The following is a 21,523-nucleotide window of genomic DNA, read 5'->3' as shown; positions in this document are numbered from 1 at the left end:
AACCTCCCCAAACAGTGCCACCAACAGATCCTGCTTCACCTGAGTGGAAGTCCCTAATGAATGAAATTCAAGCTGCGGGTGCTGGAGCGCCATCTCCTGTTGCAGCGCCACCTACCCAGCAGGCTGCTCATAGACACACCTGCGAAATGTTTGTAAGAACAAGGGCGGCAGACACAAAAGAACACAGTGCAGGAGTCTATTTATTCACACTTGCGATTGTTAGTTTATTGCCTTTTTAAAATGGTTTTCCCAGACAGAGTTTCTCTGTGTAGCCCGGACTGTCCTGCAACTCACTTTGTAAGACCAGGCTGGCTTTGAACTCACAAAGATCTGTCTGTCTCTGCCTCCTAAGTGCTGGGGTTAAAGGCATGTGCCACTATCTCCTGGCTTCATTAGTTTATTTCTTCTTTGACTGTTGTTTCAAGCCCATAGGTCACAGGATTCATAAGCAAAGCTCATTCAACAAGCCCCACTCCGTAGTGCTGTGGGCCCAGTCTCTCTCTGCTCCACACAGCTGCCAGGGTCACGGTGCAGCTGGGCCATTACAGTATTGGTGTGTCATGCATGAGGCCCTGCTTCCATCCTAAGCAGCACACGCACACACGTATGCACACACTCACACGTAAACCCCAAATTGCTTCTACTGCGTTATAGTGTCCCCGTGGGTTCCTCTCGTTTCCCTTTCGAGGGGTCTTTATCTTAGGGATCCCAGTTTGAGGACTTGATTTTGAGAAAAAGCGTCTTCAAAGTCACAAAGCAAGCTTCTGCTAAGGTCATTTCACTACAGCAAGGGTCAGAAAACTCGAAACCTCAACGCTCTGGAAAGTGGAGTATAAACACTTCCTTCTCCTCCCGGAGGAACCTGGTCCTGACCAATCAGAGTACGTCTTGTATTCTTACCCAATCCCCTTCCAGGGAGTGGCCCGGGGGGTGGGGGGTACAGCTCTTCCTGGCGGCAGTGAGCATCCTTCCTCACCTATCCCTGAGGTGGAGACCGACACCCGACACCCGTGACCTGTGTATGCTCACGGTACCCCTAAGCCCAAGCGCTTGTGTGCCAACATAGTCTACCTGCCGTGTAAAGGGGTGAGGGCGGGCAGTTCTGTGACTACAGAGAACAAGGTGGGAGGGTGAGCAAGTGAGGGATCACAAAGGATGAGGGAAAAGGAGCCCAGTTCTACAGCACACTAGGAGGGAGGGGCCCCCAGAGTCTAACGACAGCGGTGGACAGCCAGCACCTAGACACCCTGGAAAGAAAGAACACAGAAGTCCTGCCGTGTGCATGTGCCACAGCCTCAACACTCCTGGGCTAGTTCTCCCCCAGCCTTTTCCTTCCCAGAGTAGGTTTGTGTGGTCGTTAAGTGTTCTACCACCCGTGTGTGACTTTCAAGAGAGAAACGGATGTTTATGATGGGAGACCCGGCAGCCAGGAGTGGCATGCAGGCCTCCCTCTGTCCTTCCCCTGGAATCTGGCCTAGCAGGTTCCAGTGACAGCCTTTGTGTGGAAACCTGGCTCTGAGCCAGCAGTCCCCTCTGGGTGGGGAGGAAGAGAACACAGGGAGACTGGGTGGACTGGGAATCTTCACACCTTATCATTGCTAATTACTAGTCATTGCTAATTACTACAGAAGCTGGCCGGAAGCCATATCTGTCTGAAACCAAGCAGGGGCTGTGTGAGTGAGTGATGGCGACCAGGGAGAGTGGACGTGGTGGTTGAGTCAGTGTGAAGAAGGGAGGCAGGTTCAGGAGTGGGGCTGACAGGACCCTCCCTTCTGAGACCCTAGGGACCTCCCTGGCAGCTCCCCATGTATGAGCCTCCAGGCATCACCTCTGCCAGCCTTGCTACCCCCACCCTGGTCCCCATTTATTGATCTCAAAGACCCATGACCTCAGCTCCTCTATGCCACTGTCCCCTGGGCCTTGCTTTCTCAATGGAGGATAGAGGAGGAGGCTGAGTTTCCATGGCCGTTTTCAAAGAAGACCCCAAAGGTCTCTTCTGTGAGTCTCTGAGTTTCTGAGGGGAAAAAAAAAACAAAAAAACAAAGGTGAGCACGATGCAATTGTGATGTCCCAGTCTTGTTGTTAGAAAAGAAGAGCCAGGCTCAGTGGTGCAGAACACAATCCCAGCACCCATGAGACTGAGGCAGGAGGATTGCTGTGAGTTCAAGGCCAATATAGTGAGTTCAAGGCCATCGCAGACTATGTAAGTGAGGACCTGTCTAGAAGAAGGAGGATGAGGAGAAGGAGAAAGAAAAAGAAGGGAGGGGGAAGGGAGAAAGGGAAGGGGAGGAGGGAGGAGAGAGAAGGAAAGCCACTAATTATAGAAGAGCCCCAGGCCAGGTTTGGCTTCCAGAGGCAGCCGCTTCCCAGACAGCCAGGTGTCATTTGCCGGTATTTGCGATCCTGGGTCTGTCTACCACCACCTCATTGTTTGTTTGTTTGGAGAGAAGCGCTCACTAAGTAGCCCTGAGTGACTTGGAACTCCTTATGTAGTCCACACTGGCCTTAACTCACAAAGACCCACTTACCTCAACCTCTTGAGCGCTGGGATTAAAAGTGTGTGCCACCAAACCCAGTGGGTCAGAATTAGGAAGTGGGGCCCCCTGAGAGGCCCTCAAGCCACGAGGATTGGGGCAGAGAGCAGCCCTGGGACAGGGACCACGGGAGTTGTTTTGTCTCTCATGCAATCGCTTCCTTCTTGTCCCCAGCTCAGCCTGTTTTACAAATGGGGAAAGAAAGGCCTTACAGGTCTAATGTGACTCCAGAAGCCAACAGCGCAGGAGTGCGTCAAACATATACCCCAAGACAGGGGTTTGACCCAAATCATAGCACACCCTCGTGCCAGTTAAAGTCTGTGTTAACACCAGTCACATGACGCAGGCGCCTTTGCACTAGTCACAGCATTCCCTCTGCAGGGCCACCAGCAGAGCCACCTCAGTGGAAATGGTGGCAGGGCCATTTCACTGAGGGCTCTGAAGGCCGCAATTGGAACCATCATGGCCAGGGCTGTGATTTCAGGAGCTGGAGTTACCCTTCATCAGCAAGCTGCTGCTGTGGGGCAATGCTCTTGTTCACTATAAAGATTTGTCAGCCGGTGGTGGTGGTGGTGGTGGCGGTGGCGGCGGTGCATGCCTGTAATCCCAGCCCTCGGGAAGCAGAGGCAGGCAGATCTCTGTGAGTTTGAGGACAGCCTGGTCTACAGAGCTAGTCCAGGACAGGCTCCAAAGCTACAGAGAAACCCTGTCTTGAAAAACCAAAAAAAAAAAAAAAAAAAAAAAAAAAAAAAAGATTTGTCACTTGAATTGGTTTAATAAAATGCTGATTGGCCAGTAGCCAGGCAGGAAATGTAGGCAAAGCGACCAAACTAAGAATGCTGGGAAGAGGAAGGGCAGAGTCAGGAGTCACCAGCCAGATGCAGAGGAAGCAAGATGAGAATGTTGTACTGAGAAAAGGTACCAAGCCACGTGGCTAAATGTAGATAATTTAAGTATAAGAGCTAGTTAGTAATAAGCCCGAGCCATGGGCCGAACATTTATAATTAAAATAAGCCTCTGTGTGGTAATTTGAGAAGCAACTGTCACGGGTATTTGGGAGTTGCTGGTGGGACAGATACCTCCAACTATGAACAGCTGTTGATGTTGTGTAGCTTCCCTGAGGCATTCATGGGGCAACCAAAGCAACCAGAGCCTCCTTGGGGACAGTTCAACTGACTCTTAGAAGATAATCCTTCACTCAAGGCAACCAGAGAGCCAGGGAGTTAACAGTTATCAACTAGGGAGTCCAGTTGCCCTGTCTCTCAATATCTTAGCTTATTTGAGGTAAAATGAATATTGGAAAGAGTTCTTTCTGGTAAGGCCTTCTCATTAATATTAATGATGATGTTAACAGTGGGTTAAAATGCTTAAACCAGGGATAGTGGCACAAACACATAATCTCAGCACTTGGGAGCCTAAGGCAGAAGCATCATGGACTACATCATGATGTCAAATCAGTCTGGGCTGCCCACAGAGTGAGACTCTGTCTCAAAAAACAAAACCATCACCAATGCTATCCACCACCACCACCAGCATCACTATCACCATCACCACCACCACCATCATCACCACCACCATCACCACCACCACCATCATCACCACCACCACCAACAACAACACCAACACCATCATCACCACCACCATCACCACCACCATCATCACCACCACCACCATCACCACCACCACCATCACCACCACCACCATCACCACCACCATCATCACCACCACCATCATCATCACCACCACCACCACCACCATCACCATCATCACCACCACCATCATCACCACCATCATCACCACCATCATCACTCACCATCACCACCACCATCATCACCAACACCACCATCACCAACACCACCATCACCACTCACCATCACCACCACCACCACAGGTGCTTGTCAGTGCTCACCACTTGCCCAGCACCTAGGGAGGGGTAAACTGTTTACTCTGTCTCAGAGGTGCTGGCTTTTCTTCAGCTCACAGATGTCTGGTTACTCCCAAGGGGAAGCCTTTACACAGTTTCTCTCTGTGCAGGTGCATAGGGCAGGTTTCCCAGTTTCTTGCTTCTCTTTTGTGGCCATCAGGCCTGTAAGGCTTCATCTATCCACCCTTACAACCTTATTCAACCCTAACTACCCCTCAAAGGCTCCACTCCAGACATAGAAGGGGTAACGCTGCTACATAGGATTTGAGAGGGTAGTTAGTCCACTCCCTGTGACTCGGAGACGGATTCTATTCAACCAGGAAGCTCTCTTCCCAACATGGAAGCAATACAAAGAAAGTGAAGGCTAACCAAGCCAGCCTTGGACAGCCCTCCCTGCTCTCCAAGAGGGACCTGAGCACTGGATATTATTTGGACCTGTCCTGATTAATTGTTGTTTTGTTTGTTTGTTTGTTTGTTTGTTCGTTTAGGGGGGCAACTTAACAGAAGCCAGGGTCATCTGGGAAGAGGAACGGTAATTGAGAAAATGCCTCCATCAGATTGTCTATAGGGCATTTTCTTGATTTAGTGATTGATATGGGAGGGTACAGATTATTGTGGGTGGTGCCACCCTTGGGTCCTGGGTGTCATAAGAAAGCAGGCTGAGCAAGCCATGGAGAGGGAGCAGGTCAGTAAGCAGTGTTCCTCCATGGCCTCTGCTTGAGTTCCTGTCCTGGCTCCCTTGACGGACAGTGACTCAGGATGTGTAAACCAAATAAACCCTTTCCTTCTCAATCTCAAATTGCTTTTGATCATGGTCTTTATCATGGCAATAGAAACCTAACTGGAACAGACCTCTGAGGCTACCATATGCCATGCGGTGAGAGACATCTCTAAAACTTGCCATATATCATGTACACACACACACACACACACACACACACACACACACCATGCACACACATACAAAGGTTTCCTTAACTGTGGCTGTTTCACATGTCTCCACAGACGCCATTTTATGCCTCCTGGCCCCTTCCAAAACCTGGCCCTCACCTTCTTCAGCCTCTTGTAGCGACGGGTGTGTTCTGATAATACCCGATCCAGCACCTCAGCCCGCTCTCTTAACTCTTTTGCAAGCTCCGTTGGCGTTGCAGCCTCCAGTTCCTTCCAGCCCTCATAGAGAGAATGTATGTCACGGAAAAGAAAGAAGGCAGCAAGTAGACCATTCTTCATGAGAGCGTTTTTGGTCATTGCCAGGGCTGTGCCCCCAAACGCCTTCTGTACCTGCCTGCCGGTTTGGGCTGAGGCTTGGCCAGCACTCATGAGCTTCTTGGCAGCTGAAGCAACATGGGGGTGTGTTTTGGTTAGCTGGAGGGCTCGGATGTGGTTCTTGATGGTTTCCCAGGCGGTCCCACATTTGGAGATAATCTCACCAGTAGCCGTGACATAGGCTGTCTTCTTTCCCCTAACGTTCTCAAGCTCTTGGTCACTGGTAGGCATGATTCTGTTGGCCTCAGCTAGGGCTCTTTTGTTTCGAGAGCTTTCCTTCACCTTGGTCACAATATTGGTGACCCCAGCAACCACCCCTAAACCTGTCCCAGCAGCAGTGAACACCAGGCTTCCACCTGCAGTTGCTGGAGCAAGGGCCAAACCCAGGAGACTCATGATCCCAGAGATGGCTGATGCAGAGTTAGATACCACGTTGGTCTTGGTGGCTTTTTGGTGGCTTTTGTCAATGCCGTCTGCGATGACACGGAGTTTTCTGATGTGCTTTTTCGTCTCCTTTTTCCAGCTGGGGAACTGTTTTAAAAACGTACGTTCTTCATCTGTCAGGGCATCATCTTCAACCTCCACTTCTCCCTCGTCAGTTGAATCTCCACCCAGAGGACCACCATCCTCATCCCTGTGGGTGAGGGAGACAAAAGCTGGGCTTCAGCATCCCAGAGGAAGAAGCCCATGTGGCTGGCCTCCCAGGTGGCCTTTACTCCTGACTTTGAACCCCTCCCACTTCTCCATAAAAAGCCCCTATAGGGGAGCTGGAGAGTTGGCTCAATGGTTAAGGACACTGGCTGTTCTTCCAGAGGTCCGGAGTTCAAATCCCAGCCACCACATGGTGGCTCACAACCATCCCTAATGAGATCTGGTGCCCTCTTCTGGCCTGCAGGCATACGTACAGGCAGAACACTGTATACATAATAAATAAACAAATAAATAAATCTTTAAAAAAAACAAAAAACAAAAAAACCAGCCCCTGTAGGACAGTTGGGCAGAACACTGAGGGTGACCTCGGCCTTGTTCAAAGACATGGAGAAGACAGAACGGCCCTGAGGGACATTCCCAGCCCTGCTCCGAAGAACTGGAGGGAATGCCACTGTCCTGACCAAGAAAAGGGCACAAAAGACAGAGAGGGAGGGAGGGGGCCAGGGGAAAGGAGGGGAAAGAGGAGGGAGGTGAGGAGGAGGAAGAGGAGAAAGAGACCATACTGTGTAACACAGCTGCACTCTGACGGCTGGGCCTTCACGTCTGCCACACTCTGAGAGGCCGGAAACAGACGGTAACTAGTTTCTGCACATCCTCCTTGGCCACCTCACTTGGTCCCTCAGCAGGTGGGATGGATCTTCAAGAAAGTCCTTTCTTCCTTCATGCCCAACATGGTGCATCTGACTAAATTTTTACTTAACCCTCCAAAAAAATGTTTTAATATTTATTTATTTGCTGTGTATACAGTATTCCTTTTGCATGCCTACACTCCAGAAGAGGGCGCCAGATCTCATTATAGATGGCTGTGAGCCACCATGTGGTTGCTGGGAATTGAACTCAGGACCTCTGGAAGAAGAGTCAGTGCTCCTAACCTCTTCTCCAGCCCCAACCCTCCAAAATTTTACAGTCACCCTCACGGAGTATTTTCTCCTTAAGGAAAACACACTTCCTTGGCATTATGGAGACTTTTGAAAAGATAAGCCCCTTTCCCACAGAGAGATCCTGGAGTGGCGTGGTAGTTTGTATAACAACGGCCTATATAGGTTCATATATTTGAATGCTTACTTGCCAAGGGGTGGAACTGTTGAAAGGATCAGAAGGATTAGGAGGTGTGGCCTTGTTGGAGGAAGTGTGTCACTGGGGGTGGGCTTGGGGGCTTTAAAAGTCCACTCCAGGCCTAGTGTCTTTTTCTCTCTGCCTGTCTGTGGATTAGGATTTTCAAAGCTCTCAGCTACTACCCCAGCACCACGGGTGCCAACCATGTTCCCCACCATGATGGTATGAACTCACTTTTAAAACTGTCAGCAAGCCTCTAGTTGAATGCTTCCCTTTTTAAGAGTTGTCTTGGTCATGATGTCTCTTTGCAGCAATAGGACAGTGCCCAAGACAAGTGGTTATTCTTGATTGAAAGGACACACGCTGCCCTCAATAGAACCAGCCCTTCCCAAGAAACCCAGCCTGGGTTACCTTTGCAAGTCAGTATCAGCCTCATATTCCTTCCCCGTCGGATGGTTCATCATTCACATTAGCACCAAAGCCGTGTCCCTTATGGGTCAAGTTGTCTTCTAATTGGAAATATAGAAAGCAAATTTACTGATAATATCATAAAACATTATAAAATTCAAGTGTAGAAGGATTTTAGATTATGTAGAATTAAAATCATACCAAACCATGGTGTATACTAACTACAGTATCTGCAAACTACTGTTTTTTAAATTTTAATTAAGGGATAACCTATATGCAGCTGCATACCCAGTGTAGCACTCAGCCCAATGAGTGTTAAGTATTTACATCGGAAGGCAGCAGAATTTGTCACCCCAAAATATGTTCCTTTGGCATTGGGATAATTCTTAGCACAAGGTAAATTGAGAACCAGAGAGTCATTTCCCCCTAAAGATCCTGATGGGCTGTGGAGACCAAGGATGGTACCAAGCTCTCTATAGAGCACATTACACTGAATGATTAATGGATAGGTAGCATATCAGAAACACTGGATAGGGAATTGAGTCAAATCACAGGTGGGACAACTCAGAACCTTGTACAGTTTAAAACTTAGGAAGGACTTCTCACACTTTCCATTTAATATTCTTAGATTGCAGTAACTGAAACCTTAGAAAGCAGAATAGAGATACTGTCCCCAACATTGACACAGTCAAGACTCACTCCTTCCTCTCAACACTACCTCCCCCAGAGGGCACCACACTCTGACTTCTAGAACCATTGATAAATTGGATTATTTATCTTTTTGTTTTGTTTTTTCAAGATATAGTTTCTTTTTGTGGCTTTGAAACCTGTCATGAAACTCACTTTGTAGACCAGGCAGGCCTTGAACTCAGAGATTCATCTGCTCCTGCCTCCTGAGAGCTAGGATTAAAGGCGTGAGCCGGTGCCGGCACCACCACCACCTGGCTGGCTTATTCTTTTTTTTTTTTTTTTAATGTGTATGTGAGTGCATATGTGTGCATGTGTATTCTGTGGGTGCACATGTGTCTGTACATGCATTTGCATGTGGAGGTCAGAGAACAACCTCAAGAGTTGTTCCCCAGGTGCTATTACTGGGCTTTGTTCTGTTTTGTTTTGTTTGTTTGTTTTTTTAACTTTATTGCTTTATGTACATAGGTGTTTTGCCTGCATGTATATCTGTGTGAAGGTGTCAGATCCCTAGAACTGGAATTACAGACAGTTGTGAGCTGCCATGTGGATGCTGGGAATTGAACCCGGGTCCTCTGGAAGAGTAGCCATCTCTCCAGTCTGCTATTATTATTTTTGAGACAGTGTCTGTAATGGGCCTGTAGCTCTCTTAGATGCATTGGGCTGGCTGCCCAGTGAGCCCCAGGATCATCCTGTCTCCACGTGTCCTTTCTGTGTAGCATGCTGCCATGCCTGGCTTTTCTTTTCTTTTCTTTTTTCTTTTTTTCTTTTTTTTTTTTTAAGCTGGGCTCTGGAGATTGAAACCCCGTGGTTGCATGGCAAGCCCTGGGTGAACTGAAGTACAACCCCACCCACTTGATTTCTGTCATTCACTAGGACCTCTGCGGAATCCACCTATGTTGTCGAGGATATCTAAAGTTTTAAAAATCACTATGTCTATGTAGGATTTAATGATACAAATACACTGCAAGGGGTTTCTCTGTTTTATTGATTGATGTGTTGGGGTTGTTTTTAATTGGCTATTGAGAACAAACAATAATAATGATTAAAAGTTCATTTTCACAGAACAAGACAACACTAATAAGGATTTTGTGCAAATTATATTTCCAAGGACACATTAACATTATGTTTGATTTTGTAATATGTGTTCAGTAGAGAATTCATCCTTCTGGGCTGGTCTTCAACACACCAAACAAAAGCCTAAGCTGGGGTGGCCCATGCCAATGCTCCAGACCAAAGGGACACCAAAGGGTGTCTGTCACCCTCAGAGAAGTCAGGAGAAAGCTGGCACCCCATTACCTGCAGGCCAGTTTCAGCAAAAGTTCTCTCTGCCTAATCATCACCAAAAATAATTAATTAATTGATATAAGTATATATATATATTAATCTATACATATATGTAGATAATTAGCATGTGTAAATATTAATGTACATACACATATAAATATATGTCAATAAATGAACTTGCAGTCACGTGAGGTCCCTGCTGCAGCAGGGCAGTAACTTTGACCTGACCACTGCTTCATGCTGTTTCCCCTCGTCCTACCCTTCCATATCTGTGGACCCAGCGTGCCCACTCAGCTCACTGAAACATTCGCTCCATTTTGTGAAGCATTACTCAGTTTTAGGAGTGAAAATGAGGTCAATCAATTCCTTAAAATTAAATGCATTTGGATTTGTTTTGGTTTGGTTTTTGGTTTTTGGTTTTTGGTTTTTGGTTTTTTTTTTTTTAAGACAGGGTTTCTCTGTGTAGTTTTGATGCCTGTCCTGGAACTCGCTCTGTAGACCAGGCTGGCCTCGATCTCACAGAGATCTGCCTGGCTCTGCCTCCTGAATGCCAGGATTAAAGGTGTGCGCCACCACCGCCCGGTGCATTTGGATTTTTATCCGACAGACTTTTACACTGATTACTTAATTTTGTGAGCGTGGGGTCAGGAGGCACCTTCATACCACTGTGGTTTTTAGATGGGTGGGGAACAACTTGTAGGAACTGATTCTCCCCTTCCCCTTCTGGGTCCTGGGGATCAAAGTCAGGTCATCAGGCTTGGTGGCACACACCTTCACCTGCTGGGCCGTCTTACGAGCTCCAGGATATGCCCCTGTTGTGGCAAGACATATATTTATTGTCTTCTTCCCTGTTCTAGGCATTCCCACGTGATAGGGCCCTAGAGATGAAAAGGCATAGCACCTTTCCGTTCAACCCTGGAGCTTCCTGACCGAGGTGACTGTGGAAAGCCCCTAAGGATCAGAGAGTGGTTGCCAGGACAAACAACTATAATTAGGTTTCCAAGAGGGACCAGGACTGGTGATCTGCTCAGCCACATGGTAGAGGACAACTCAACCACTCACCCATCCATACATACTGCAGCCTCTGCAAAACTCAAAAGGACCCTCAGGAGAGCCTAGGAAACCCCAAGAACCCATGAACTCTGGGTCAGCCACCCTTGCCACTGTAGGAGACCAGATATCAGATCCAAGGTCTCCAGAGTCCTAGTCTGCTAGGATGTTAGGAGCTCAATGGCAGTGGGGGCACAGGCCAGCATGGTGATTGAGGGCGGGGTACAGGTCAGTGTGGGGATAAAGGGTGGGGTGGGAGGCATGGGAAAGTGTGGGGATGATCATTTTTCAGGTTGTGGAGAAGACACAGAAGGAGTCAAAGGAAGAATTGTGTTCTTGAAGCAAATGGGCGGCATCTTAGGCCAAGTTCTGGAAACTCTAAGATTCCCCCAGGAGCCATGAGATGTGAGATCCAAGAGCAATGTCAAGCCTGAGGTGTGGACAACTATTCAGCTGACCCCTGAACTGATGCAAAGGCTCATGGGTGTTTATGTGTTGTGGGGTGTGATGGAGCCTGGCCTCTGGTTGAGCTCAAAGAGGCTGTTAGCTGTCCCACCGGTATGAAGTGGGCAGGGGGTGAGTGAGTGTCCGGCCAGAGTGGAGGAGGGAATAATGGCCACACACCAGGTGAGAAAGGCAGGGGACAAGGGGAAACTGAGCCACCCAGAGTCCCAGCTCAGGAGGAGAAAGCAGAGATGAGAAGTGTGGCTGAGGAGAATGTACAAGTATGCTTGACAGGTCTATGTGCCCCGCCCCTGCACCTCATCACACACACACATACACACATACACACACACACAGAGACACACAGACACACAGAGACACACACAGACACACACACAGACACACACACACACACATACACACACACAGACACACACACACACAAACACACACATACACATACACACACACACACACACACATACACACACACACACACACACACACACACACACATTGTTTTTGGTTAAACCCGAGCCTCTCACATTCTAGCAAGCACTCTGCTACTGAGGCCAGCCCAGCCCTCTGGGTATTTTTCAGTGTCCAGCCTTATTACTCCACCTCTGACCCATAATGGCCTTCCTCTGCCACGAGCTGACTGGAGGACCAGAACGTACCTTGGCAGATTCTGCTGTGGCGATGTCTGGAAAGACGGCCTTGCTCTCCTTCACAGTCCAAGTGGCAGGGGTGCTCAGCAGGGAAGAGGTCTGTCTGTCCTCCCTGCAGAACACAGACACTGTCAGCAGTGTAAGCACAGTCCAGAGAGGTGGAACCAGAGACCTGTTATTTTCCCAGAAACTAGCTAGCTGTTGGAAGTGTCTCTGTCTGGGAAACAGCTAGCAAGAACAATCCTTGCTAAGGATTCATCATCTCTGGACTTTTCATAATTACACACAGGGTAAGAAACAAAGCAAACTCAATTCAAAGGAAAGAACTCTGAGTAAATAAGAATGCAAAGCCATGTGCCCCTCGCAAGTGGCGCATCTGAACCAGTGAGGTTCCCGGTGACTAGTCTTATGTAAAGAGCAGAGCCTGAGACCACCCAGCTGGCTACTTCCTAGCTACCTGGGCTTTGAACCCTGCTAGTCCACATCAGCTTTTTCCTCAGCCAGTGCCTGGCCACTTGTTCTGTTGGTCTTCTTGTCCATTAGGGTCCCAAAGCAGCCCTCACCTACCTGCTGTCCCTCAGAAAGAGGACTAGAGAGACAGAGAAGCAAGGGCCTATTTTTATTCACCAGCTGGGCCAATCAGTAGTGTGGGTGACTCATGGAGGAAGGAGCAGGATTGTGAAACTGAATTCATCTTAATTTCAATTTCTATTGGGCTGTAGAGCCAGCCCAATAGAAAGTCCATTTCCCAGAAAATGGGCCTTGCAGAGAAATGGCCCACTCTGACATCTCTTATGTTCCTCCCACATGCACAGTGAGGTGGAGGGGCAGAGGACCACCTGTGGCATGGCCCAGGGTAAGAGAGCTTGTAAGTGCCAGACCCAGAACTCCACCCCCAGCCCTGCCACAGAAACCCTTTCATCTCTCCTTCCCAGCAGTGTGCCAGGCTCCCTACTGAGTGGTCACTGCTGTCATGGGACCTGGAAGTCCACAGGGCATCTGCAGTACTGCGGTGGGTTCGCCTGCCCTTGGCCTTGATTCTCCATCTATGAGATAGATGCACATCCAACTAGAGCTGATGGCTTTAAACCACTGTGAGAAGCCCCTGAGCATGCGCTGTGTCACCCAGTAGGCAGCCAAAATGTGATAGATTTGCAGCAGCTGTACTCACGGTGTCCATTCCCCACCCATGCCCGTCCCAGGCTGTCTCCCTTTATGTGTGTGGGGTGGGTGGGGGGGGGGGGGGGGTGTCTCTGCAAATGCCATAGCCAGTCAGCAGAGAAAGATCCACATGAGGCAAGAAGGAAATCCAGTTCAACACAACTTAGTTAGCCGGTGTTTGTTCCAACTTCTAGACTCTGATGCCAAGCAGTTTGTTTCTGACATAGCTCAACACAGCGCGACTTTGGAATCAAGTTCCCTCGTGACACTTACCACAACTATATCAAAACTCCTCCCCAACACACATGCCTTTTGCAAAAGGCATGACCTCTTCCACAAAAATGGGTTCTAAGACTCTGGAATAAACACACTAGTCTGGGGGATGCGGTGGAGGGCTGACTACAGATAGCAAAGGTCACCAGGTTATTAACTACATCCGATCCATGGCAGAAACGGGAAGAACTACCTTCTGTTGAGAAATGGCTGCGAGTGTGATGTCCTTGGTTTCTCTAGTGCTTATCTGTGAACGCAAGGACCTCATGTCCTGTTCACTATTGCATCTGACTCAGATGTGACACCCTTATCACAACCCCACTAGGAAGATAGCATTAGGACTAATAACTCACACCTGAAATCCTTAGATACAAAGTGCTTTAAAGATAAAAACTGGGTAGAAGTCTCAGCTGGGAAAATGATTGCCATGCACGTATGATGACCTGTGTTTGGTCCTCAGCACACATAGCAAAAAGCCACCATGCCTATAGTCCCAGCTGGGGAGGTGGAGTCAGGAGCATCCTGAGACTTGCCAGCCAGCCAGGTCAGGTGGGAGACACTATCTCAAAATTAAAGTGCAAGGTGACTGAAGGAGATATTCGTGTCAATCTCTGGCCTCCACACTCACACGCCCATGAACAAACATGTATACATATACATGAATACTTACACAGAATTAGCCCATGCATTTGGTGGGAAAAATTGACCTGAGCCTTGGGAAGGAGGCATGATATAGATGTCCTGAGCACTCCACGGTCACCTACTCTCTGCACTTGGGACTGAGTCCTGAGTTCACCACCATCCACGGAAGGGTGAAACTTCCCTGAGAGACACAGAGTATCAAATTGTCCTCTAAATTTATCCTTATCTTTATCAGCTTATGCTACAGTGATTCATATACACATGCTACAGTCTGTCGGCCACATCTGGGGCTCCAACAGCTGCGGATCAACCAACCACAAATACCAATATTGGATTGGCAGAGAGATGCATTCTCATAATCTCAGCACTCAGGAGGCTGAGACCAGAGGATGAGGAGGTTCAAGCCAGCCAGGCTCCATGACACCACACTGTCTGGAACCATTATTTTTCCTTTTAGCTTGGGGAAGTACTGCACTACTATTGAATACATACAGAGGTTTCCTGTTACCATAAATTGCTACCTATTTGCATATCGCTTACATTGTATTAAGTGCTGTAAGTCACAGGAGGGCAGGATCAGGATCATACAAGGGCACTTGCAGGGGCTTTCTGCAAATACATGCCACATTATCGGAGAGACTTGAGCATCCTCAGGGTTTAATGTCTGAAAGGACCCGTAGTCCTTCCCCATGAATATCATAATTTCAACATGTACACACATATGTACACGTGGCTGTCAACACACCCACCACAGGGAGATGGGCCCAGTGAGCATTCTGACCCTGCAACTCTCTGATTCCAGGAAACAATTATCTTTTCCTGGCCTCTGTTTCTAAGGACGTTTTGTGCTGAAGATGTCTGAGATTGCCCTGTGCCAAATATAGTAGTTTCCATCTTTGCCCTCCAGGCTCTGTCTAGAAACAACTTTTAGGACCCTGGGAGCCCTGGGCAGAGTAAACAAGGAGGCAGTAATTGTGAGTAGAGTCAGGGGCACCAAAGAACATGGCATTTCTGGTCTGGAAACTTCTGCAGCCGTTCACTGACTTGGGTTGCTGTAGACATCAGATTGTCTTGAGCACAGTAGAGGCTGACACACACATCAGATCCCCTGTGAGTGTACTTGCATATAGACACTTATGTGCATGTATGTGGGATATTTATGGATATGTACATGCTTTGTACTTGACTCTCTTAGGAGATAAGATGCTCTTTTGTTTGTTTGCTTTGTTTTTCGAGACAGGGTTTCTCTGTGTAGCTTTGCGCCTTTCCTGGAACTCACTTGGTAGCCCAGGCTGGCCTCAAACTCACAGAGCTCTGCCTGGCTCTGCCTCCCGAGTACTGGGATTAAAGGTGTGCGCCACCACTGCCCGGCAAGATGCTCTTTTTCAAAAGCATTTACTTATTTGTTTGTGTGTGTGCGCATGTGACACACTGTGCACACCACAGCACTCACATGGAGGTCAGAGAGGGCAGCTTTGGGGTCTTGGTTCTTATCGTCCACCATGTGGGTCCCAGGGATTGAACTCAGATACTGTCAGGCCTGGCAGGAAGCGTGATTACCCTCTAAACCACGTCTGTGGCCCTTGAGAGGGCCATCCCTCCACTTCATCCCACCTTGCATTAAAAGCTAATGTCACCCTGCATTCTTTCCTCTCTTCGATTAGTCCCCAGACCAGTGAGATGGGGGAAATGATTCCAGATGGCATGCAGCAGGCTCAGGGCTGGACTGGCCGTCCCCAGTGGGTAAAGCAAGTAAGTAGGAGAGGGCCCGGTGTTCAGAGATCTGGGGAAGTGGGGGGGGGGCAGTCACCGGAACCAAACGCCAGAGGGGTCTGGGCAGAAAGACTTGTTGGAGCTGTGGTTTCAGGGATTTCAGTTGTGGAAGAAACTGCTCACCCTAGGACATCCAGGGAGGAGGGAGAGGAGGAGGGGGCAGGAGGGGAGCAGTGGAGGAGGAGAAGGAGGGGAGAGGTGGGCAGGGCAGGACAACAAAGGACTACAAAGGAAGAGAACTGGGCTCCAAGCCCTTTCCTTGTGCCACTTCCTGGCACTAGGTCTCTCTTCTTAAAGGGCCCACCACCTTTTGGGCTGGAGATATGGTTCAGCTATTTAGAGCATGTAGTGGTCTTCCAGAGGCCCCCAGTTCAATTCCAAACAACCATGTCAGGTGGTACACAAGTGCCTATAACTCCATCTCTAGAGGACCAAACTCCTATGGTCTCTGCGGGCACTTGCACTGGTGGGCACATACCTACACACAAAACACACACCTAACTAAAAATAATAAAAATAATTTTTTCAAAAAGATTATGTTATCCCCAGCAGCATCCTGTGTTGCCCACCATGCCATCAGCATGTGGCCTCCAGGGGGCATTTCAGAGCCAAATCATGACAGTGAGGTGGTGGAATGGGGTAGTGGAGCGGGTGTGGGCTGGGAATTCGCCAAATGGGCCAGAAGGAAAGAACGGGGGGGCGGGGGACACCATCACCGAGCAAACTCGGGGAGTGGGGTTTGCTTGGCCCTGTACCTGGTATGGAGTCAGGCTGTGGCCTTCTGTGATGTCACCCTGTCAGTAAGAAAGAGCAGCCAGCTCTTCCCATCTCAGAGAGCCCATTCCCTCTGCTCTATGGCCTCTGAAGGCTGAGGACAGGGGCATGACACTATCGCTTTCAACCCTGGGTTGTGTGCCTGGCTTCCCACCAGAGAGCACGGACCCTGTCCAGGAAGAATATGATCTAAGGGGCAGAGAAGACAGGTCAGGGACTCCCCCAGCCCTCCAGCCCCCCAGCTCTGTGGCGGTAATGGCCTCCACAAGTGGGTGGAGGCGGGGACTCTATGGGAATGACGTGGCCTGTTCATAAGAGGTGGGAGAAACTGTGTGTGTGTGTGTGTGTGTGTGTGTGTGTGTGTGTGTGTGTGTGTGTCCCGCCAACCGCCAGACAGGGAAACCTGCCAGTGATCTCGGGAGGGGACTCCCCAGTGCAGCCTGAGCTCCAGATGGTTTTTCCATGAGTGCTTTTCCAGAGTCCAGAACCGGAGCCACAGCAATCCAGACTGGGCTAGCCTCCCTCCCCAGGGCAGGGCTTTCCTTAGCTGCCCTGATGCGCACTATAAGGTCTGCAGAAAATCCCTTCTGCTTCAAGCCTGCAATTTTCCCTTCCATAGACAGTTGAACAACGACACCCCCTCCCCCAGAGCTGAGCCTGAGACCATGTGACCTGCAATGGGACCGTATTTGGAAATATTTTCTGAGGATAAAAAAAAAAAATCAACTAAAATCTGGAGATGAGATCATCCTGGAGCTAGTCGGAGCCGAGAAGCCAACAGTGTCCTTGAAAGAGACCGGGAAGATGGGGCTCTGAAGAGCAAGTAGGGCTGGAGGAGAGAAGTACTTCAGTCCCAGACATCACCTCTCTTAGCCTACCTCCCTGCAAGCAGATCCCCCACTCCCTGCCCCCTGCACTGTTCCAAGGCTTGTGTGATAACAAAGACTATCAAAGCCTGTAGCCACATGACTCCAGAGAAGCTTGGGGAACGAGAGGGCTTACAGAATTTGCCAGAATCGCCTCATCATTGACTGTTTCTTCACATCCTCTGACATTGAAGACCTGAATTAGAGGAAGGGGGAGCAGGGGGAAACAGGGGGAGAGGGAGGGGGCGAAGACTCTAACCCGGTCACTGAGCGGGTATAGCCTCTGCTGCTGGGTGAAGACGGGAGGGCTGTGGAAAGGCAAAGCCACACAGAACTTAAAAACTTCATCCAGTTTAAAGTGACAGGGAACTGAGCCACCAAGACAAGTGGCCTGGTCCTCTTGAGAAGAGTGCTTTCCTGAAGGAGGGCTACAAAGAAAAGGGGAGCTTTCCAGGCTGAGGCCACCCCAGAGAGGCTGACCAGAGAGTCCACCAACCACAAAAGGCCCCAGGGTGCTGCCCACAGCCCAAAATGAGTTCCTGGGAGGACACAGAGCCCCATCCCACACGGCACTCCCTGCCCAAGATTCCCCTGAGGCTGTAGCTGGCTGCCACACAGCTCACACACTGTGCCTTTTGGCTTCTGGGCCACTGGGACTAATTTTAACTGACCCTCTGATTCACGCTGGAGCCCTGGAACCGCCCCCTGCCGTTCCTTGGACTGCAGGAGCCTGACCAAATGCTCCAAGTTCAAAATCCCTCCCAAAGAGCCCTCTTTTAAAGCCTCATTCTTGACCCTCACAAACTTTCCCACCCAGCCGGACTGGTCGTCTTGGGGTTTCCAGATCATTCCATGTTATGTTTCTGCTCCCCCAGCTTGTGCCAATCATCTCTCAGACCCTCCTGGTCAGAACTCATACTCTCCTGTCTGTCCCTGTACTTGCCTCTCCTGCCCCGACCATCTCCCCTTGCCAAGCACAACCATTAGTAAAGCAGATGTTTTCTGGTCTCAGGCAACGACCATGGCAGCAGTGTGGCCACCCACTTCTGGCCTCACCCTCCTGGCACAGAGAGGCATGTCATGGCCCTCCCTGCAAGTGTGCAGATCTGGATGGCTAGAGCAATCAGTGGCCCTCTCAGAGGGGTCTCTAAATCTCTCACTTGGTCCTGAGTTCTTCCCTTCCTCCACTGTGGCTTCACTAAGGAGAAGGGGGGATAGGAGGGGGGCTGGGGGGGCTTGGTGGCCCTGAAGAAGGAAGTTAGGCCCCTGAGACGTCATGTGGAGCAGAGCCTCCTCTGGAGCTGGGTAGTAACATAAATGAAGCCTGGAGCACTCAGGCCAGTGTGACTGGGGGCTGTTTGTTACAGCAGCGTGCTCTGCTTCCTGCCTCGTCTCACAAAGCCTCAGGAGCATGTCTTCCCACCTCCACCAGGCTCTCTCCTTTGTGCTCACAGTGAAGATCAACCAGTCACTGTCCTCTGCATGGAGCTGCCAAGGCTCCAGGGTCCCTGGAAGTCTCTCTTCCACTTTCTCCCGATTCCTCCACATCAGCATCCTCAGGGCCTGAGCTGGTTAGTTTTGTTTTTGTTAATTTGACCCCAGCTAGCGTCATCTGGGATAAGAGAACCTCAGTTGAGAAAATGCCTCTGTCAGGTAGAACGGCCTGTAAGCAAGCCTATGAGGCATTTTCTTGATTAATAATTGATGTGGAGCAGCACTCAGGAGGCAGAGGCAGGTGGATCTCTATGAGTTCAAGGCCAGCCTGGGCTACCAAGCGAGTTCCAGGAAAGGCACAAAGCTACACAGAGAAACCCTGTCTCGAAAAACCAATAATAATAATAATAATAATAATAATAATAATAATAATAATAATAATAATAATTGATGTGGAGGGCTGAGCCAGCTGTGGGTGATGCCACCCCTGGGCAGGTGGTCCTGGGCAGTAAAAGAAAGCAGGCTGAACCAGCCAGTGAGCAGTGTTCCTCTGTGGCCTCTGCTTCAGTTCCTGCCTTGGTTTCCCTGAATGACAGACTGTAATCCGTAAGTCAAATATACGTTTTCCTGGATACGTTGTTGCTTTTATGTTTATCCTAGCAATAGAGAGCACACTGAAACGAGGTCCTTCTTTTTGCCCTGGCTTCCTTTCTGTACACTGATAGAACCTAACGCTTAATTCCAAACCTGTGCTCTGTGGGGCAAACGGAGGCATCTCCAATGGCTGGATAAACACTTGGCTGTTCTGGGATACTACTAGGGCAGGGAGAGAAACAAACCCTCCCCTTCCAGTGACAGAATAAGATGAGGGATGTGCTAAGTTCAGAGACGCTCCAGCCCTGCGGATGGGAAAATGTGAATGCCACCCAGGACTGCATTGCAGAGTGGAGGGTTTGACTTTTGGAGATGCAAGGAGGCCCTGTCCCTTTTCTTCCGAGTCCCCTTCCCACGGGGGAGCTTTGGAGAGCAGGCCTTCGGTTTTCCAGAGGGCAGGGGTCCAGGGTGGAGGAGCAGGGAACCCAGGAGAGGACCCCTGGGGAGGACACCCCGTTCTGCGTGGGCGCTGCCAACCCTGGAGCCTCTGCCCAGGACACGCTGGCAGGCCAATGCCGCTGCAGTGACTGTACAGACACGTGGATGGTCCAAGCTGGAAAGGCGGGGGCCCTCTGCGCGCCAGCCCGGGCCTGCAGGACTCCCAGTCAGGCACGCCATCTGTCGGTGAGCCATCAGCCTGACCGCTCAGGCTGCTCCCCCGCTCTCCCCCCTCCGCCACGTGGTTGCCCTCTCCTCTGCATTACCACCACCACCACCACCTTGGCCACATCCGCACCGCAAGCACCTAAGTGTCTTTTTTGCTCAAACCTATCCGTGGTTTTAAAAAAAACCTGATTGGCCCTGGAGGTAATCCAGCGGCCAAGAGCGCTTGCCTCTCTGCCCTTGTCACCAGTTAAGAGAATGTGTAGGCGGTGGGTGAGGCTGAGCGACGCGGCGAAGGGGTGAAAGGGAACTTTTTGGGGGTGATGACAGTGTTCTGTGTCTTGATAGTGTGGGTGAGCCAAGGGTGTGCTTTTACAAAACCCAGCAGAGCCTCGGGTGCGTGAGTGGCTCCGGATGTGAGCGTTAACTGGGAAGAAAAATAGATGCAAAGCTTGCTCCTCCTTCGGAAGGCCTGGTAAAGCTTTGAACAGGAGACAACCAGAAGCTGCAGTTATGCATCAGTTGGGGACCAGGTCCCTTCTAAAAAACGGCTGCTGGTCCTTCTGTGGATATCACTTGGACGGGGTAGCCTACTGCAGGCCTTGAATTTGGGATCCCTTTACACCCAAGGCAGTGGTCCGCAATCTTAACTATGTAAGTATCTAAAATAACGAACTACGAGGTGCTGATGCCTCTGACACATGCGTCACTGGGCACCTTTTATGCGTCCCTGGCTGGTCATGGTAGCGGTTCATAGGTGGTGCGGCTGGGTAGGACTATTTAATTGTTTCCCTCCCTTGGCAGCTGCCACACAGTGTTTTCTGGAACCATGGAAGCCAGACTACAGGAAAGAGACTTTCAGGTCAGATCCACCTCAAATCTTCCGAGTCCTGTGTCCTAAGTGTGCGGTGCCTTCAGCCACAGAGGCCGATTCTCAGCCCCTGAGAGGCGACCAAGGGCTGTCCATATTGTTCAGGGAGTCACCAGGGCTACCCTGAGCGACCATTTGAAAGGTTTATTATGCGTGCTACTGGAGTTTTTGTTAGTCTATGGTTCTTGTGGGGAGCATGGTCAGCCCAAGAGGTCTAGCTTCCTTTAGGATATATTTATATCATATATAGTCTTTACGTGAATATAAATAATATGATTCCCCGGGGCTTTATCAAACAACCTGGTGTCACCCCTCCCCCTTCTGCACTGATCTCCCTCCCTCATCCCCAGTCAGAGCTCCTCCCCCTGTTCCCATTTCTCACTTTCACCTGTATCCTGCTGTGCCCACCCCGACCTGTGCTCCCTTTACACGGCCTT

The 21,523-nt window shown here is 49.8% G+C and overlaps 1 protein-coding gene across 2 annotated transcripts in view; it reads right to left on the bottom strand.

Annotated features, from left to right (window-relative positions):
* Positions 1-370: 370 nt before the first annotated feature.
* Apol6 (apolipoprotein L6) overlaps positions 371-21,523 on the bottom strand; it is a 30,973-nt gene continuing 9,820 nt past the window's right edge. Inside the window, exons 1-5 of one of the 2 annotated variants that reach the window (XM_036208415.1) lie at positions 12,603-12,623; positions 12,045-12,147; positions 7,903-8,000; positions 5,509-6,358; positions 371-2,014 (exon numbers count right to left, since the gene is read on the bottom strand). In XM_036208415.1, the coding sequence (XP_036064308.1) occupies positions 1,874-2,014; positions 5,509-6,358; positions 7,903-7,955 (1,044 nt within the window). In that variant the 5' untranslated portion in view covers positions 7,956-8,000; positions 12,045-12,147; positions 12,603-12,623 and the 3' untranslated portion in view covers positions 371-1,873. Of the gene's footprint in view, positions 2,015-5,508; positions 6,359-7,902; positions 8,001-12,044; positions 12,148-12,602; positions 12,624-21,523 lie in introns of those variants that run through there. The other variant, XM_036208414.1, reaches the window with a different exon arrangement.

Source organism: Onychomys torridus, chromosome 16 (genome assembly GCF_903995425.1).
Source record: "Onychomys torridus chromosome 16, mOncTor1.1, whole genome shotgun sequence".
NCBI classification, from domain to species: Eukaryota; Metazoa; Chordata; class Mammalia; order Rodentia; family Cricetidae; genus Onychomys; species Onychomys torridus.
Note: the sequence above shows the minus strand (reverse complement) of the source record. Positions and strands in the feature narration are given on the sequence as shown.